This window comes from Mesoplodon bidens (genome assembly GCF_964165515.1).
Source record: "Mesoplodon bidens genome assembly, chromosome: 7".
Lineage (NCBI taxonomy): Eukaryota > Metazoa > Chordata > Mammalia > Artiodactyla > Ziphiidae > Mesoplodon > Mesoplodon bidens.
The window spans coordinates 18,408,789-18,425,353 of record NC_138164.1 but is presented as its reverse complement, the minus strand read 5'-3'; the positions used below and the strand labels follow the sequence as shown (position 1 = coordinate 18,425,353).

General features: G+C 41.6%; 2 protein-coding genes across 2 annotated transcripts in view; one reads left to right on the top strand and one right to left on the bottom strand.

Moving 5' to 3' along the window:
• Nucleotides 1-7,121, bottom strand: part of ZW10 (zw10 kinetochore protein) — a 33,564-nt gene extending 26,443 nt beyond the window's left edge. The window contains exons 1-2 of the mRNA XM_081241435.1: nucleotides 6,942-7,121; nucleotides 3,604-3,738 (exon numbers count right to left, since the gene is read on the bottom strand). Coding sequence (XP_081097561.1) covers nucleotides 3,604-3,738; nucleotides 6,942-7,046 — 240 coding nt within the window. The 5' untranslated portion in view covers nucleotides 7,047-7,121. The remainder of the gene's footprint in view (nucleotides 1-3,603; nucleotides 3,739-6,941) is intronic.
• A 4,544-nt stretch (nucleotides 7,122-11,665) lies between these two features.
• CLDN25 (claudin 25) lies at nucleotides 11,666-14,545 on the top strand (the record flags this gene model as incomplete). The annotated part of the gene is given in 3 exon segments (XM_081239395.1): nucleotides 11,666-11,729; nucleotides 13,847-14,349; nucleotides 14,351-14,545. Coding segments are annotated over 3 exon segments (762 nt in total).
• Nucleotides 14,546-16,565: the final 2,020 nt, after the last annotated feature.

The window sequence follows — 16,565 nt, the reverse complement described above, 5'->3', positions numbered from 1 at the left end:
CAGGGACGTTTGGCAATGTCTAGAGACATCTGGCATGCCAAGATCGAGGGCGCTCTACTGGCACCTAGTGAGTAGTAGGCCAGGGTTACTACTGAACACCTTCCAGTGTACCGGATAGGCCCCCACAGCAAAGAACGTCCGGCCCCAAATACCTGCTGTGCCTGTACTGAAAAGCCCTGCTCTCCACGCTCTCTCTGGGCAATCTCATCCACTCCCATAGCTTCAACTTCTAAGTGCAGCTACCTCATGTCCACACCATTTTCCTAACATCCTAATGTGTATATGGATGGCGTGACATGCAAACTATCCTCTAAAATCCATTCTCCCATTCTCCCACAGTAACGGCACAAGGCTATGCAGCTAGACTATATGTACTAGTGCCCTGCACAGTCAGGTGCGACCACGTGTCTAAGATCCCACCAATGGAATATAAGCAGAAGTGATGTGTACCATTTCCAAGTCTTAAGAAAACAGATGTGTCTCCTCTATTCCCTCTATTTGACCTTAACCTGCAGCTATAACTGGACATGGGGAGAGACCAACTTCAACCGTGCAAACAACAAAATCCTAGAGCAGTGTTTCTCAAACTATAACACGCATACATACATACTGCTTGGTGAATCTTATTAAAGTGCAGATTCTGATTCAGTAGGTCTGGGATGGGGCCTGAGATCCTCCATGTCTAACAAGCCACCAGGTGTTGCCAATTCCACTGCCCTACAGACCCCTGGAAGACAATTCTTTAGGAGTCTCTCACATTTCTGCACTATCTTGCAAGTGAAGCAATTGACTGTCTTTTGTTCTGGACTATCTTTTCAAAAATGTTTGTGTAGTAAACAGCTTGAAAAATAGAGATGGCGTTTTCCTCCATAGCAAAATGCCAGCATGCTCACTACCCGTTAGAAAAGGTTCAGGTTCCCTAAGCACAGAAGTTCTCTTCTATCCATACAGCCCACTGCACACTGCCCTGTAGAAACCGGGGCTTGCGGCACTGTGCAAAAACGTTCATCCTCTGGCTACCGCTGTGAGGAATAAACTGTCCTTCACAGTTCTTGACACAGACTACACTACAGTAGCCAGGCCCTGGGTTGTACAATCAGCCTGCTAGCCTAGACGCTACGATTGAAAAATATGTGTCTTGTTTGAGCCATTGCATTTCAAGTTTCCGCCTGGCCCCATCTTTCTTTACAAGAGTCTAGCCTCCATCTTCATACAATCCAACTGTGCAGCTCCATTTGTATACCCCACAGGCACCCCATATTTAAACTCAACAAAAACCTACTCCTCCTCTATATTCTGTTTCAGTGAATGACACATCAATGACCTAGTTCCCCAGTTATCTTTGACTCTGCAGTCTTTCACCCCCATATCAACAAATCCCAGAGATCCGGTATCTTTTGAAAGTCCCTAGGATTCATCCACTTTTCTCCACTCCCACCGCCATTGACAGTGGAGCAGGTTGCATCCTGTCTTGCCTGATTACTTTAACTGCCTCCTAATGCTTTAAGTGCCTTCTCATTTCCCAGTCTCTTTTCCCTCAAGTCCTTTCTTCAAACTGCAAGCAGAATGGGATTCCTAAAACTCAAATCTGACATCACTCCCCTGCTTAAACTCTTCCATGGCTTCCACAGGGCAATCAAGATAATGTCCTTACTACTTAAACTGATACACACAGTCCTTGCTTACCTTTTTAATGTCATCTCATGTCTCCTCCCCCCACACTCTCTAAACATCTGTCCTATGGAATACTTGCAGCTCTCCAAAAGTGACATCTCTCCACTACCTCCATGCCTCTACCATGCTGTCCCCTACGCCTGCCTAAACATTCCTCCTTCATCTTTTGCTTAATTACCTGCCACTTCAGATTTTGGTTTGGACACTACTTCCTACAGAAAGCCATCCTTAGCTACATCTGCTCTCTTGAACTGGATTATTCCAATTTTAGTGTATATCACACTATTTTATTCATCTATAACAGGCATGAGATTCACATTTTGAAATAAAACACTGTCTAGTTCACCAACTACCACAGTATCTGGCACCTTGCAGATGCTCAATAAATATATCAAATATATATAAACAAATATATATATATATATATATATATATAAACTCAATAAACACCTTTATAATGTCCACCTATTGAATCTAATTCCCCTTCTCTAGCCATAAATTTGAATCTTTCTCCCATATGAAAATACAGGGCTGCAAATACTGAAAGTGTTTTTCATTGAAGCTAAACACCCTGAGTTTCGTCATTGTTCTTCAGATGGTACAGTGTTCAGGCCTGGACCCTCTCATCGAGACCAGTAACCTTTCAAAACGTAACAACCAGAACTGAATAAGTTTCACCAGCCATAACCTGGCCAGCAAAAGGTACAAAGAGCCCATTACTCTCTTGTTCCAGACACTTCATTTCTAACAGCACAGTCTAAGATTGCACTGTTGACTCATTTGTCTGACAAATACACTCTGAAAATATTATTTGAACTGCACCAGAGTTGTAGAGTAATGGATTTATTTTTATTAAAACCTCTAACCAGAATGACTGGTAAACTCACTGTTAAATAGATTTTCTAGGTAGTTAGTGGTTTCCCCACTTGTGATTCAAGTTTTTATAGAGAATTTTAAAAAATACATCTGTTCCCTTTCCTTCTTTGGTAACTATCACATAGAGAAGAGACTTGGTGTCTTTCCTTTAGGATCTTGAGAATACCTCAACATCCTGATTTTGGATATCAATGCACCCTGACCGATAATTTAGAAATTGAGGTACAAGACACCTACTTTATTTAAATCTCTAATATCAGCTTGATTTTTTTCAACTGCTTTTTCTTCCTAGAAGGAAACTGCAAGGGAAAAGTCCTGGTGAGATAATATATGTGAAAAATATTTTTTAAATTATAAAATGGATATTCCTGTTTCCAGACGGGCTTACTTCTTTGCGATGACAACGCTCTGGCAAACGTGATGAACATTCTTAAAACCTGCCAGACTTTCCATAAGAAGTATAGCAAGCACTAGCCCCACAAAGTGACACAGTACAAGACAGGTAGGGATTCTCTGCATGTCCAGGGAAAGTGGCTTTATGACAGGAAGTAGAGTGGTTGTGATTGGCGATCTGAGCCAATTTTCCAGAAGAAAGCCGAAAGAAAAGATTGTGCTGAAGCTTTAATATGCTGAGGCCAGCTGCAGATATAAGAGAATGCTGGCCATTAAGAGAGATAAGCATTTTAAAGTAGGAGATGATATGGGAAAAGGCCAAATTAGTCACTTCTATGCTTCATCTGTTTTTGTTTTATTATGAAGACAATAAAATCCTGAGATTATTTTTTAATTTATAAAGTGCTATTAAAATGCAAGACATTATTATTATAGCTTAAAATGGTTTTTTTTACCATAAAAAAGAAATTGTTTAAAGTATAGTTTGGAAAATATTTGTATTTTAAAACTGGACGTTACCCTAAAATCATCTAATTCAACTTCCATTCACCAATAAGGAAAGTGAGGTCTTTAAAAGTTGTATAAAACTGAATTGTCTTAGAAATCAGGAAGTTGAACTGCCTCCCTACAAACCTACCCTATATAACAAACTATTCTTACCTCACTCTCTATCCTGGATTTCAGCAGGTCAATGTCATCAGATAGTTTATCCACTTGGGTAACCAGGTCCTGTGCACTTTGCATGCTAGGCAGGAATTCACTGTACCTCTTGCTGATCATACTGCATACCTCGCCCTATTATATAGGATGGAAAAATTACAATGAGATGAGTAGGGAACTCTGTTAAAATACATAGCTCACCTTCTATTAGGTATCTTCCAAGTTAGGGCCTTCTTGCCAGCTACCCACACCCGTTCACTTTCCCTCCAAGCCAACGGGTTTCCTCAAAAAAACACATTTCTCCCACCGTTAAGAGTCCCATAACACTACTAGGGTGCAAGAAGACAATGATCACCAAATCCCAACAGTGCCCAAGAGTCGTACAAACACTGAAAAAGAGAAACGAAGAGACAAACATTCTCATTTTGAACTGTATCAGTTCAGACTATAGCCACTATTTAATCACACTTAATAGAAAAAAAAAGGTAAATGGATAAATTAAACCCATAATCTGTATACCTCAATGGATTTATGAATTTCTATTCTCTTGCTTATAAAATTGTAAGGCCTAATCTTAAAACCCTAAATTTTTTTTTAAGATTTTTTTTTGATATGGACCATTTTTAAAGTCTTTATTGAATTTGTTACAATACTGCTTCTGTTTTATGTTTTGGTTTTTTGGCTACGAGGCATGTGGGATCTTGGCTCCCCAACCAGGGATCGAACCCGCACCCTCTGCATTGGAAGGCGAAGTCTTAACCGCTGGACCGCCAGGGAAGTCCCTTAAAACCCTAAACTGATTTGAGTTCCATTATCTCCTTTAATGCAAACTAATTTAATAAACAAATTATTGAATACTTTGCACTGAATTAGTCAATGCTTTGAAAGACACAGGAATAAATTATGCTTGCACACAAATAAATTCCTTTTAGGTAGGAAAGACAGTATGCACTTAAGTAATCAGAATACAGAATAGAGAAATGTAATACAGCAACAGAGTTAATGTCCCCCAGGAGCACAACTGGGAACCAGAGCACCTCTGCCTGAGGGAAAATGGGGATATTTTTCATGCAGGGAACTATATTTGAGATGGAACTTGAAAAATGAGTAGAAATACTAATAGGTTAAAGATGGAGAAATGGCAACATAAGTAAAATCTGGGAACTAGGAAAAAAGTGAGCCTGTTTGGAGTATAAAAAGTAATTCTCAACTGTCTGAAGATTCAAGTCAGGGAAAATAAACTAGTGAAAGGAAAGTTAGGTCCAGAACAGGGAGGAGCCTTGACTGCCATGTTAAAGCAGCTTAATAGCCTGCCCTCCCTCCATCATATAAAAAGTGATGGGGCTTCCCTGGTGGCGCAGTGGTTGCGAGTCCGCCTGCTGATGCAGGGGACACGGGTTCGTGCCCTGGTCTGGGAGGATCCCACATGCCGCGGAGCGGCTGGGCCCGTGAGCCATGGCCGCTGAGCCTGCGCGTCCGGAGCCTGTGCTCCGCAACGGGAGAGGCCACAGCAGTGAGAGGCCCGCGTACCGCAAAAAAAAAAAAAAAAAAAAAAGTGATGAAAAATCCTAAAGCCATATTAAAGAAGAGATGCCAGGGACATGAATACTTAACATTTAGGAAATCATTTTGGTAAAATAAAACCATTTTTGTGCCCTTATGGTACAGTGCCAAGCTTGCTCCCTTAAATTCAGACCTACACGGGTACACATCTTTTTATTTTTATTTTTATTTTATTTTATTTTTTCAACATCTTTATTGGACTATAATTGCTTTACAATGGTGTGTTAGTTTCTGCTTTATAACAACGTGAATCGGTTATACATATACATATGTTCCCATATCTCTTCCCTCTTGTGTCTCCCTCCCTCCCACCACCCCTTTAGGTGGTCACAAAGCACCGAGCTGATCTCCCTGTGCTATGCGGCTGCTTCCCACTAGCTATATTACTCAGCCATAAAAAGAAACGAAATTGAGCTATTTGTAATGGGGTGGATAGACCTAGAGTCTGTCATACAGAGTGAAGTTAAGTCAGAAAGAGAAAGACAAATACCGTATGCTAACACATATATATATGGAATCTAAAAAAAATGGTTCTCAGGAACCTAGGGGCAGGACAGGAATAAAGATACAGACCTACTAGAGAATGGACTCGAGGATATGGGGAGGGGGAAGGGTAAGCTGTGACAAAGCGAGAGAGAGGCATGGACATATATACGCTACCGAACGTAAAACAGATAGCTAGTGGGAAGCATCCGCATAGCACAGGGAGATCAGCTGGGTGCTTTGTGACCACCTAGAGGGGTGGGATAGGGAGGGTGGGAGGGAGGGAGACGCAAGAGGGAAGAGATATGGGAACATATGTGTATGTATAACTGATTCACTTTGTTATAAAGTAGAAACTAACACACCATTGTAAAGCAATTATACTCCAATAAAGATGTAAAAAAAATAGCTATCTATTTTACATTTGGTAGTGTATATAGGTCCATGCCACTCTCTTACTTTGTCCCAGCTAACCCTTCCCCCTCAAGTCTATTCTCTACATCTGTGTCTATTCCTGTTCTGCCCCTAAGTTTGTGAGACCCATTTTTTTTTTAGATTCCATATATATGTGCACATCTTTTTAAATGAAAGCAACAAAGATGTGGGCAAATATAAATGTAGGGTAAAGATAGCAGTACAAAGTGGAATTGCGTGTGGTTTGTGCCTTTTGTTTTTGTATCAATCTCAAGACAGCAGGGTCCAAAGAAGTGCTAGTCACGTGTTTTATAATACTCGTCGTAGTCTCAAGGGCCTGGAGGTGGAGAAGAGAGTTTAATAAAATACCGATAGGTTTTAATAACAAAAATTTCAGGGTGGGAGGAGAACGGCACAATCCTCCCAAAGCCATTCTATTCATCCACAAATCGGACAGAGGAGGAAATCACACACCGATGAGGGGTGGGCGGGATTACCCGGGATTACCCTCATTTCTATCCCGCTCCTATGCTCCTTCCCTAGAAACCTCGGGCTTCCAGTCCCACTTCCCCTGCTCTGCTGGTCTCCTCGGCCTTCGCCCTCGACCCCCGATCCCTCCCCAGCCTAACCCCACTCCCAACGCTGCCCCAGTCACCGCCTCTTCCTCTCCACTGTCCCGCCTCCTCTCTCCGCAGTCCCCAAACCCGGTCTGGGCTTCCCTCTAAGCTCCCTCCTCGGCCCACATACCTCCCAGCCCTCCCACTCCTCATTCCTCCCACTCGGCTCCCACGCCTGACCGCTGGCATCCACTCTGGCTGCCATGGCTCTACTCCTCCCTCCGTCCCTTTATAGCCAGCCGCCAGCTGCCCCGGCTTCACCTTGATCTCCTCCACCCGCTGGGTCAGGCGGCTGATCCTAGTGCACAGATCCTCCTTCTCCAGCCTCCCCGAGTGTGCCAGGACTTCCGTCACGAACGAGGCCATCGCTACCACAAGAACCAACCCGGACAGGCTCACTCTCTTGTAGCCAGCGCGGCAGCCCCAATCCCGCCGGAGACCTTGGCGCGCGGCCTGCCGGGAAACGGAGTCTCGCGGGGCCCAGACCTCCGCACGAAAAGCGAGGCCCGTACTACAACTCCCAGTAGGCACCGCGGCTATCCTAGCGTGGACTTTTCACGGTGTCCCGTAGTTGGCAAACTGCGGAGACGCGTTTTCTCCTTGCTCATTTTCAAATAGCTTGTCTTTTCCCGTCGGGTTTTCACTAGAAGAAAAATGTTTTTATTTAATAACCAGTCACAGCTGAACTTTTCTCAGCTTCAAAACGCTTACCTGTGAAATTTATCTAGCCTGAAGACCCAAGGAGCCTATCTTGATCTTTTTTCGTTAAATATTCATTCTCATGGGCCTCAGTGGCCATCAGAGTTTATGTGAATGGTGCCCTCTGCAGTTGTGCAAGGAAGTGGAATCACCTCATTATAAATAAAAGTATGTTCATAATTGCACTCCTTTTATATATAGTATATATATATACATATATAACATCTATTAAATATATTATAAGTTTATATTATTTATATTACCTAGGCATAAATAACATTAGTACTGTATGGACTGGAACATGATACTTAGCACTTTCTATCAGAGATTACAAATCAATTTTATCAAAACTTTAAAAAAATTGTTTCATTATTTAAATGTGTTACATACATACTATAAGATATATGTATGTATGTATACATATATGCATATAAATGCATTACAAACTAAAAGATTTTCACAATATACTATGTACAGTATTAAAAAATAAATAGATATACATATATAGAGGTAAAGGTAAAGGAAGTACACTAATTTAACTCTCTTAGTGGTGAATTTATGGTATTTATTCTCTTCTCTTCCCTGTTTTTCTACAATAAACATGCAGTGCCTTGATTAAAATGCTTTTTAAATTTTTTTAAAGGTACCTTGTGAGGGTGGACCCCCAAGTAGATGCTGACACTAAGGTCCCTGTCAATTTTAAGTGCCTGTGGAACAATCTGCTTATCCTAGTGACGCAGGGGCAGCTTCCTGTGACATGAGCAAAGGGGGTTGAGATGGGAAGCCATAACATCTTGGGAATCGCCTCTCCCTAGAAAACCAACCAAACTTCTGTTTGGTAGACCTGTCAGCCTCTCTTTGAATTCTAAATGCTACTAATAATAAATGCCCAGTGAGAAAGAAGGACCTGCAAATGAAATGCCTGAAAATTTGTATCACATACTTATTGAGCAACTATTATATGACGGACACTGTGCTAGGCTGGGAATCCAAAATATGTGAATAAATAATCTCAGGAAAATATGATCATTACTATCTTCGAGGTAGATGAGGGATTGATCCAGATGTGGTAGGACCTAAATTTTATACAGTTACCAGGAGGGGGAGGACTCTTTAAGGAAAAGAATATAAAATAACAAATACAAAATTAAGTGCAGGCCTTGGAAGGGGTCTGTGCAAGTAACAGGCCTGGAAGCTTAATCCACCTCTAAGGAGGTACAAAGGGCAGAGGAAATATTTGGGGAGGAGCACCCAGTCTCTGATTGAATCAGGGAGGTTCCACAGTAATAAGGAAGCTGAACTAAGAATGGAAGGAGGTGTCAGGTTGAGGTTCTGGAATCTTCCTCCAGGAAACTAAGCCATGAATACCCACAAACACAACTGCAGAAGCTCTACCTCTCCCTGAGCACTGGATAAGCTAAGGACTATCCCTCAAGTTTCCAGGAAGAGACAGGGGAGAGCCAGACTTAGGAAGGAGAAAAAAGAGCATAGGGAATGGACTAGGATTGCTACACACAGACAGACAATGCATGCAGGCATGAATGAACACTTGAGTAAATAAAAAGAAATTAACAGCTCTTGGATTAGAAGAATTAATATTGTTAAAATGGCCATACTACCCAAAGCAATCTACAGATTTAATGAGATCCCTATCCAGTTACCCACAAAATTTTTCACAGAACTAGAACAAATAATGCTAAAGTTTATATGGAACCACAAAAGGCCCAGAATTGCCAAAGCAATCCTGAGGAAAAAGAACAAAGCTGGAGGCAAAACCCTCCCAGACTTCAGACAATACTACAAAGCTACAGTAATCAAAACAGCATGGTACTGGCACAAAAGGAGACATATGGATCAATGGAACAGAATAGAGAGCCAAGAAATAAACCCACTCGCCTATACGGTCAACTAATCTTTTACAAAGAAGGCAGGAATATATAATGGAGAAAAAAAGTCTCTTCAGCAAGTGGTATTGGGAAAGCTGGACAGCCACATGTAAATCAATGCAGTTAGAACACTCCCTCATACCATACAAAAAATAAACTCAAAATGGCTTAAAGACTTAAATATGAGACATGATGCCATAAAACTCACAGAAGAGAACATAGGCAAAACATTCTCTGACATAAATCATAGCAATATTTTCTTAGGTCAGTCTCCCAAGGCAGTAGAAATAAAAGCAAAAAGAAACAAATGGGACCTAATCAAACTTACAATTTTTGCACAGCAAAGTAAACCGTAAACAAAATGAAAAGACAACATACAGACTCAGAGAAAATATTTGCAAATAATGCAACCAACAAGGGCTTAATTTCCAAAGTACACAAACAGCTCATACAACTCAATAACAAAACAAAACAAAAAAACCCAATCAAAACACGGGCAGAAGACCTAAATAGACATTTCTCCAAAGAAGACATACAGATGGCCAAAAAGCACATCAAAAGATGCTCAGCAACACAAATTATTAGAGAAATGCAAATCAAAACTACAATGAGGTGTCACCTCACACTGGTCAGAATGACCATCATCAAAAAGTCTACAAATAACAAATGCTGGAGAGGATGTGGAGAAAAGGGAACCCTCCTTTACATTGGTGGGAATGTAAATTGGTCCAGCCACAATGGAGAATAGTATGGAGGTTCCTTAAAAAACTAAAACTGGAGTTACCATATGATCCAGCAATCCCACTCCTAGGCATATATCTGGAGAAAACACTAATATATAAGAAAAGATATATGCACTCCAATGTTCGCAGCAGCACTATTTACAATAGTCAAGACATAGAAGCAACCTAAATGCCCACTGATAGATGAACGGATAAAGAAGATGTGGTATATATATACACACACACACACACACACACACACACACACACACACAGTGGGATAAAAAGCCATAAAAAGGAATGCAATAACGCCTTTTGCAGCAACACGGATGGACCTAGAGATTATCATACTGAGTGAAGTAAGTCAGACAGAGAAAGACAAATATCATATGATATCAATTATATGTGGAATCTAAAAAAATGTTACAAATGAACTTATTTACAAGACAGAAACAAACTCACAGACATAGAAAACAAACTTATGGTTACCAAAGGGGAAAGCTATGGAGGGAAAAATTAAGAGTTTGGGTTTAGCAGATACAAACTGTGTATAAAACAGATAAACAACAAGGACCTACTGTATAGCACAGGGAACTCTATTCAATATCTTGTAACAAACTATAATGGAAAAGAATTAATATATATATTTATATATAGAAATATAGGTAGATAGACAGGTAGATATAAACCTGAACCACTTTGCTGTACACCAGAAACTAACACAACATTGTAAATCAAGTACACTTCAATAAAAAATAAATTAAAAAATTTAAAAAGAAATTAACAAATGAATAGGTTCTGTTTTCCCTCACTAATCTGACCTCCTTCATATTTCACGCTTATCGTGGTTTGTATCTCTCCTGACTCACAGATTTTCATAAATCACCAAGAAAGGGCTCTGAAGAAAAGCCGAAGAAATAAGGGACAATGTCTGAAAGGATTCCTCCTGACCAATCATGTCTCACACACATGTGGCATGCCTGGATTCAGGAAGCTAAGTAACAAACACAAATCTGGATGGTTACAGTACAAGCAGACACTTTCCAGAGATGCATAATATTTTGCCATCGTTTTGATTAGAACATGTGCTTGTTATAAAAGCAGCAGAAGGAGCCTACAATTTAAAAGAGCATCCCATTTGCTTCAAGATAGGATTAAGGGAGGGAGGGGGAGTGGTGGATGCAGGTATGGGTGAAAACAGATTGGTATGAGTGGATAATTTCTGAAGCTGGGTGATAGTACATCAGATTTCTTTATACCATTTGCTCTACTTTCGTATGTGTTTGAAATTTTCTGTAATAAAACATGAAAATAAAAAAGACATTCCAGAAGTTTCTGCTCACCTCCCTCCACCTCTGTAAGACTGATAAGCTAATCAGGCTGCTTAGGTGTTGAGACGTCATTTGGGTAAAGTCAAGATACTGCTTTTTCAGACGCTTCCTCCTTGCTGACTATCCCACGCCCCTTTTTCACATCGTAGTGTACCACAGGGCAATCAGTAGGTTAAAATATGTACAGGAGAATACATCGGTCAACATCTATGTCTTCAATATAATAAATCCCAATTTTCTTCCGTATTTTGCCATAAAGAGGAGCCCACGCCTGCATGCTGTGTCACCAGTGGGCAGGCGCAGCGCAGGAGGCATCTCTTTTGTGGTGCTGGAGACAAGAATAGGAAATGTCACAGTCCGAGCCGCCTGGCTCAGGAGTTGGATCTGTTGCTTGCCAGCTGGGGCACCTGGGCAAGTTACCTAACATGTATCTCACAGCAGTGGTGTGAAAATTAAATAAGGATAAAGAATCTAGCCAATTTACATTCCCACCAACAGTGCAAGAGTGTTCTCTTTTCTCCACACCCTCTCCAGCATTTATTGTTTCTAGATTTTTTGATGATGGCCTTCTGACCAGTGTGAGATGATATCTCATTGTAGTTTTGACTTGCATTTCTCTAATGATTAATGATGTTGAGCATTCTTTCATGTGTTTGTTGGCAATCTGTATATTTTCTTTGGAGAAATGTCTATTTAGGTCTTCTGCCAATTTTTGGATTGGGCTGTTTGTTTTTATTCTATTGAGCTGCATGAGCTGCTTGTAAATGGAGAACAGTATGGAGGTTCCTTAAAAAACTAAAAACAGAATTACCATACGACCCAGCAATCCCACTACTGGGCATATACCCTGAGAAAACCATAATTCAAAAAGAGTCATGTACCACAATGTTCATTGCAGCTCTATTTACAATAGCCTGGACATGGAAGCAACCTAAGTGTCCATCAACAGATGAATGGATAAAGAAGATGTGGCACATATATACAATGGAATATTACTCAGCCATAAAAAGAAACGAAATTGAGTTATTTGTAGTGAGGTGGATGGACCTAGAGTCTGTCATACAGAGTGTAGTAAGTCAGAAAGAGAAAAACAAATACCGTATGCTAACACATATATATGGACTCTAAGAAAAAGAAAAAAGGTCATGAAGAACCTAGGGGTAAGATGGAAATAAAGACACAGACCTAGTAGAGAATGGACTCGAGGATATGGGGAGGGGGAAGGGTAAGCTGTGACAAAGTGAGAGAGTGGCATGGACATATATACACTACCAAACGTAAAATAGATAGCTAGTGGGAAGTAGCCGCATAGCACAGGGAGATCAGCTCAGTGCTCTGTGACCACCTAGAGGGGTGGGATAGGGAGGGTGGGAGGGAGGGAGATGCAAGAGGGAAGAGATATGGGAACATATGTATATGTATAACTGATTCACTTTGTCATAAAGCAGAAACTAACACACCATTGTAAAGCAATTATACTCCAATAAAGATGTTAAAAAAAAAAAGAATCTAGCCAAAAGTCTGGTATTTAGCCTCACTCAGTAAACGCAAATTATTGCCTTTCCTGTCGGAACCTGCCTCTTGGCAGCAGCAACAAATAGGAATGGGAGCTGGTGTGACTACCATCTATTTATAGCTGCTGTCCCCGCAGCAGCAGGGGACTAGCGAGGAAGGGCTTTCCCTCCTGGTATATTCTGGGTCTGGATAGGTTCCTTGGATTTGGGAATTTTTTTCTTCTGGTTACAAAAATACTAAATGATAAATTTGTAAAAATGTATAAAATACACAGGCAAGCACAAATAAGAAAATAAGAATTATCTATAATCCTTCCAGTAGGATAACCATGGTTAACATTTTGTGGTATATGATACATACATACATACACACACATAGATACAGATATATGCGCTTTTTTTGTGAAAGTGAAACTGCATTCTATATACTCTATATACTGTTTGGTCACTGCTTTTCTCACTTAACGTATCAAAAGCATTTTTCATGTCATTAAAATTTCTTCTACATCAATTTAAAACAGCTGCCTAAATTGTACATAATAATATACAATTATTAACACTAGTTCAATGGATATTTTCATAAATATTGGTATATATTCACAGTAAATTAAGGTAAGTTCTTGGATGTAGGGTGCTGGGTCAAAGTATGCAGATATTTAAAAGTGTAAAACCTGAAGTCATGTTACCCTCCAGGAAGATTACATCAATGTGTATTCCCAGAACATCATTCTCGTCTTCTCGGAACTGGGGAGTGATTTAAGTGTATGAATTCACTCATCAAATATGTATTGATGGCTTACTGTCTGGCTTTTTTGCCTCTCATGGGATCCTCCCCCAGGATCCACACCCACATCCAATCTTGGGCACACCCCCTAAACCCAAACTTTGCCAAGTTCCTGGCACCTGCCTCAGCTGCTGAGTAGACTCCACTCAGCCCCCCAAAAGTCCTGCCTGCTGATCAGTCACCAAGCCGCCTGTCCTCCTTTTCTTTCTGCCTTTGCTTTGTGGTGGGAGCAACCACGGCCTGGAGTTTCCGAGGGAAAGCCCAGCTTGGGGGACTGCTCCTCTCTCTGCTTGGCTGGGTCTGTTCATGTGTCACCACCGTCCTGCCTCAATGGAAAACTCTCAATCTGGAGCTGAACGGAATGGAGACCTGGATCATAGGACTTTGGGAGGTCTGCATAGATCAGGAGGAAGTTGCCACTGTGTGTAAGACCTTTGAGTCCTTCTCGTCTCTGCGCCTGGAGCTCCAGGCATCCTGCATCCTCATGGTAGCCTCCCATGGGCTGGGACTACTGGGGCTTCTGCTCTCTGGTTTTGGGGCCCAATGCTTCCAGTTTCACAGGATCAGATGGGTATTTCAGAGGTGGCTTTGCCTCCTGGGAGGGACTTTGGAGGCATCAGCTTTGGCCACTCCCCTCTTTCCAGTCTCCTGGGTGGCCTGCGCCACAATCCAAGACTTCTGGGATGACAGAGTCCCTGAGATTGTGCCTTGGTGGGAGTTTGGAGATGCCCTCTTACCTGGGCTGGGCTGCTGGTGTTTTCCTGGCCCTTGGTGGGTTACTCCTCATCTCCTCGGCCTGCCTAGGAAAAGAAGATGTGCTCTCTGTCCAGATGGCTGTCCCTACAGCAGCCCCACCATCCTGTGCTCCAGCAGAGGAGTCCAATTGCTCATTCCACCTAATGCCAAGACCTAGGATCCTGTTCATCTAGGACAAGCTTTGCCAAGATATCTATGGAACAGAGGAATGTCAGGAGAATCCTCTCTCTTCCTTATCCTCCATCACTCTATATTTGCTTGCTTCATTTTAGAGGTGGTAGTCACTGTCTCATTTGTTCAAGAATTTGACTATCTTGGTGATATGGTGATCCTAATTTCAGAATGAAAAATCAAGGCACAGTTTCTAAAGACATGTTTATCTGATTTAGATTTTATTTACATAAAATGCTTTTAAACTCATAACATTAATTATATACTTGATTCTTTTATTACTAGGGAAAACATATTACAAAATAGCGTTCAACCTAGAAAACCTAGTCTACTGGATATGAAGATAGAAAAGCTAAAGATATGCCTTTGCAAATGCAAATGAATTATTGGCCTATAATATCACCTCAGGACAGGGACCCTCCTTGGGTTCATTTTCAGTCTCGGGTGCACGATTTGAAAGGGAGCTTCACCATATATCAGTCCTTGTGGCTGTACCCAAGGACTGCCCAATGTGGGCATACGTGTGGAGAGAATTATCAGCTCCTCGGAAATGTCTTTTACCATATGCAAAGTCACATTATAAATCCCTTAAATTTTAACCTAAATGTCAGCAGACCTACCTAGGCTGTGGCAACCAGTAAAGTCCCTTTCACAACAATGACCCAAGTTCCTTTGCTTCCTGACCGCCTGGCCCAGGTCTTCCTCAGGCATTTCTGCAAGTCCTCAAGGAGGAGCCTCCCGCTTGCTCATAAACCTGCTCATCAGCTGAAACTACCCTGCGTGTCCAGCCTGATCCTCTAGCTACCATCTGCCTCCCACTGCCTTCATCAGTTGAGAGTCACCACTGACCCCATCGACAATTCCCACAGGAGAACAACTAAGGGTGATGGTTCCCAGTGTCCCCAGATATGTCCCTTTTCCAAGTTCAGAGGCACCTTTTGCTCGCAGGACTGAGGAGCTCCCCCACCCCACACGCTGGTACTGTGCTTTGCCTTGAGGCTGTACTGCTTGTGCTCAGATGCCTCTCCTTCTCAATTAAATAACATCGGCATAGCCCTGGCATCTTGAGGTAGCCACCACAGAATACGCACGCACCAACACAAGAATAAACAAGTCTGCTGGCATAGCCCAGACCAGTTCCCTTCTTTTTTTTCCTGAGGAAATGAGTCTGCTCAGGTGCAACTTCGTCTTCAGCACCTGACTCAGTCACCTTCTCACCCAGAAGAGCATCCTCTAGGAGTCACAGTTTCTCCAGAAAGCGCCTTTCCCAGTATGTCCTTTTGTATATGTCCACTTGACATACACAAATCCAAATGACTCTTAGGTAAATAAATTTTTGAGTATAAAAGAGCAGTTTGCATCTGATTTGTTCCAATGCCCATTTTATCAACTACCCCTTCTTGATTATGTTTCAAGGATCTTTAGGCCAAGTTTCAATCAGGGGTGAAGCTCAAATTTCCAAGAGTTATCCTTGGATCCCATAGGACCTACAAGAAGGACTCATTTTGTTATTCATCCATCTAGCCATTTATTTACTCTTTGAACAAATATTTATTGAGCACCTACCACGTGCTAGGCATTGTGCTAGCAACCAGGAATAAAACGGTAGGACAAAATGTATCCCTGCCCCACATATAGGCAATTAGGGGAGACAAATATTAATGGGAAATCACATCAATGCAAACTGTGGTTGTGACAAACTTTACAAATCTGGAAAGGTACATGGTTCTATAAGATCATTCAATAGGAACAATTTAACCTAGTCAGGTTAAATGAGCGGGTACCCTAAGGAAATGATAACTGCCTACAAGCTAAAGGATGGATAGCAATTCTAGATAGAGAGAGAAAAAAGTAAAAGACAAGGCTGGTGAAGTAGGAAGGAGCATGTTGTCTCTGTTCTCAGAACCAAGGGAAGCCAAGCATGAGGCCAGGAACAGGAGCTCAGCTGAATGAAACAGTAGCCTGCTCCGCCTTTCCTAACACCTTGTCCCTGGGCCGTATCCCTACCACACAGTTGTGTAG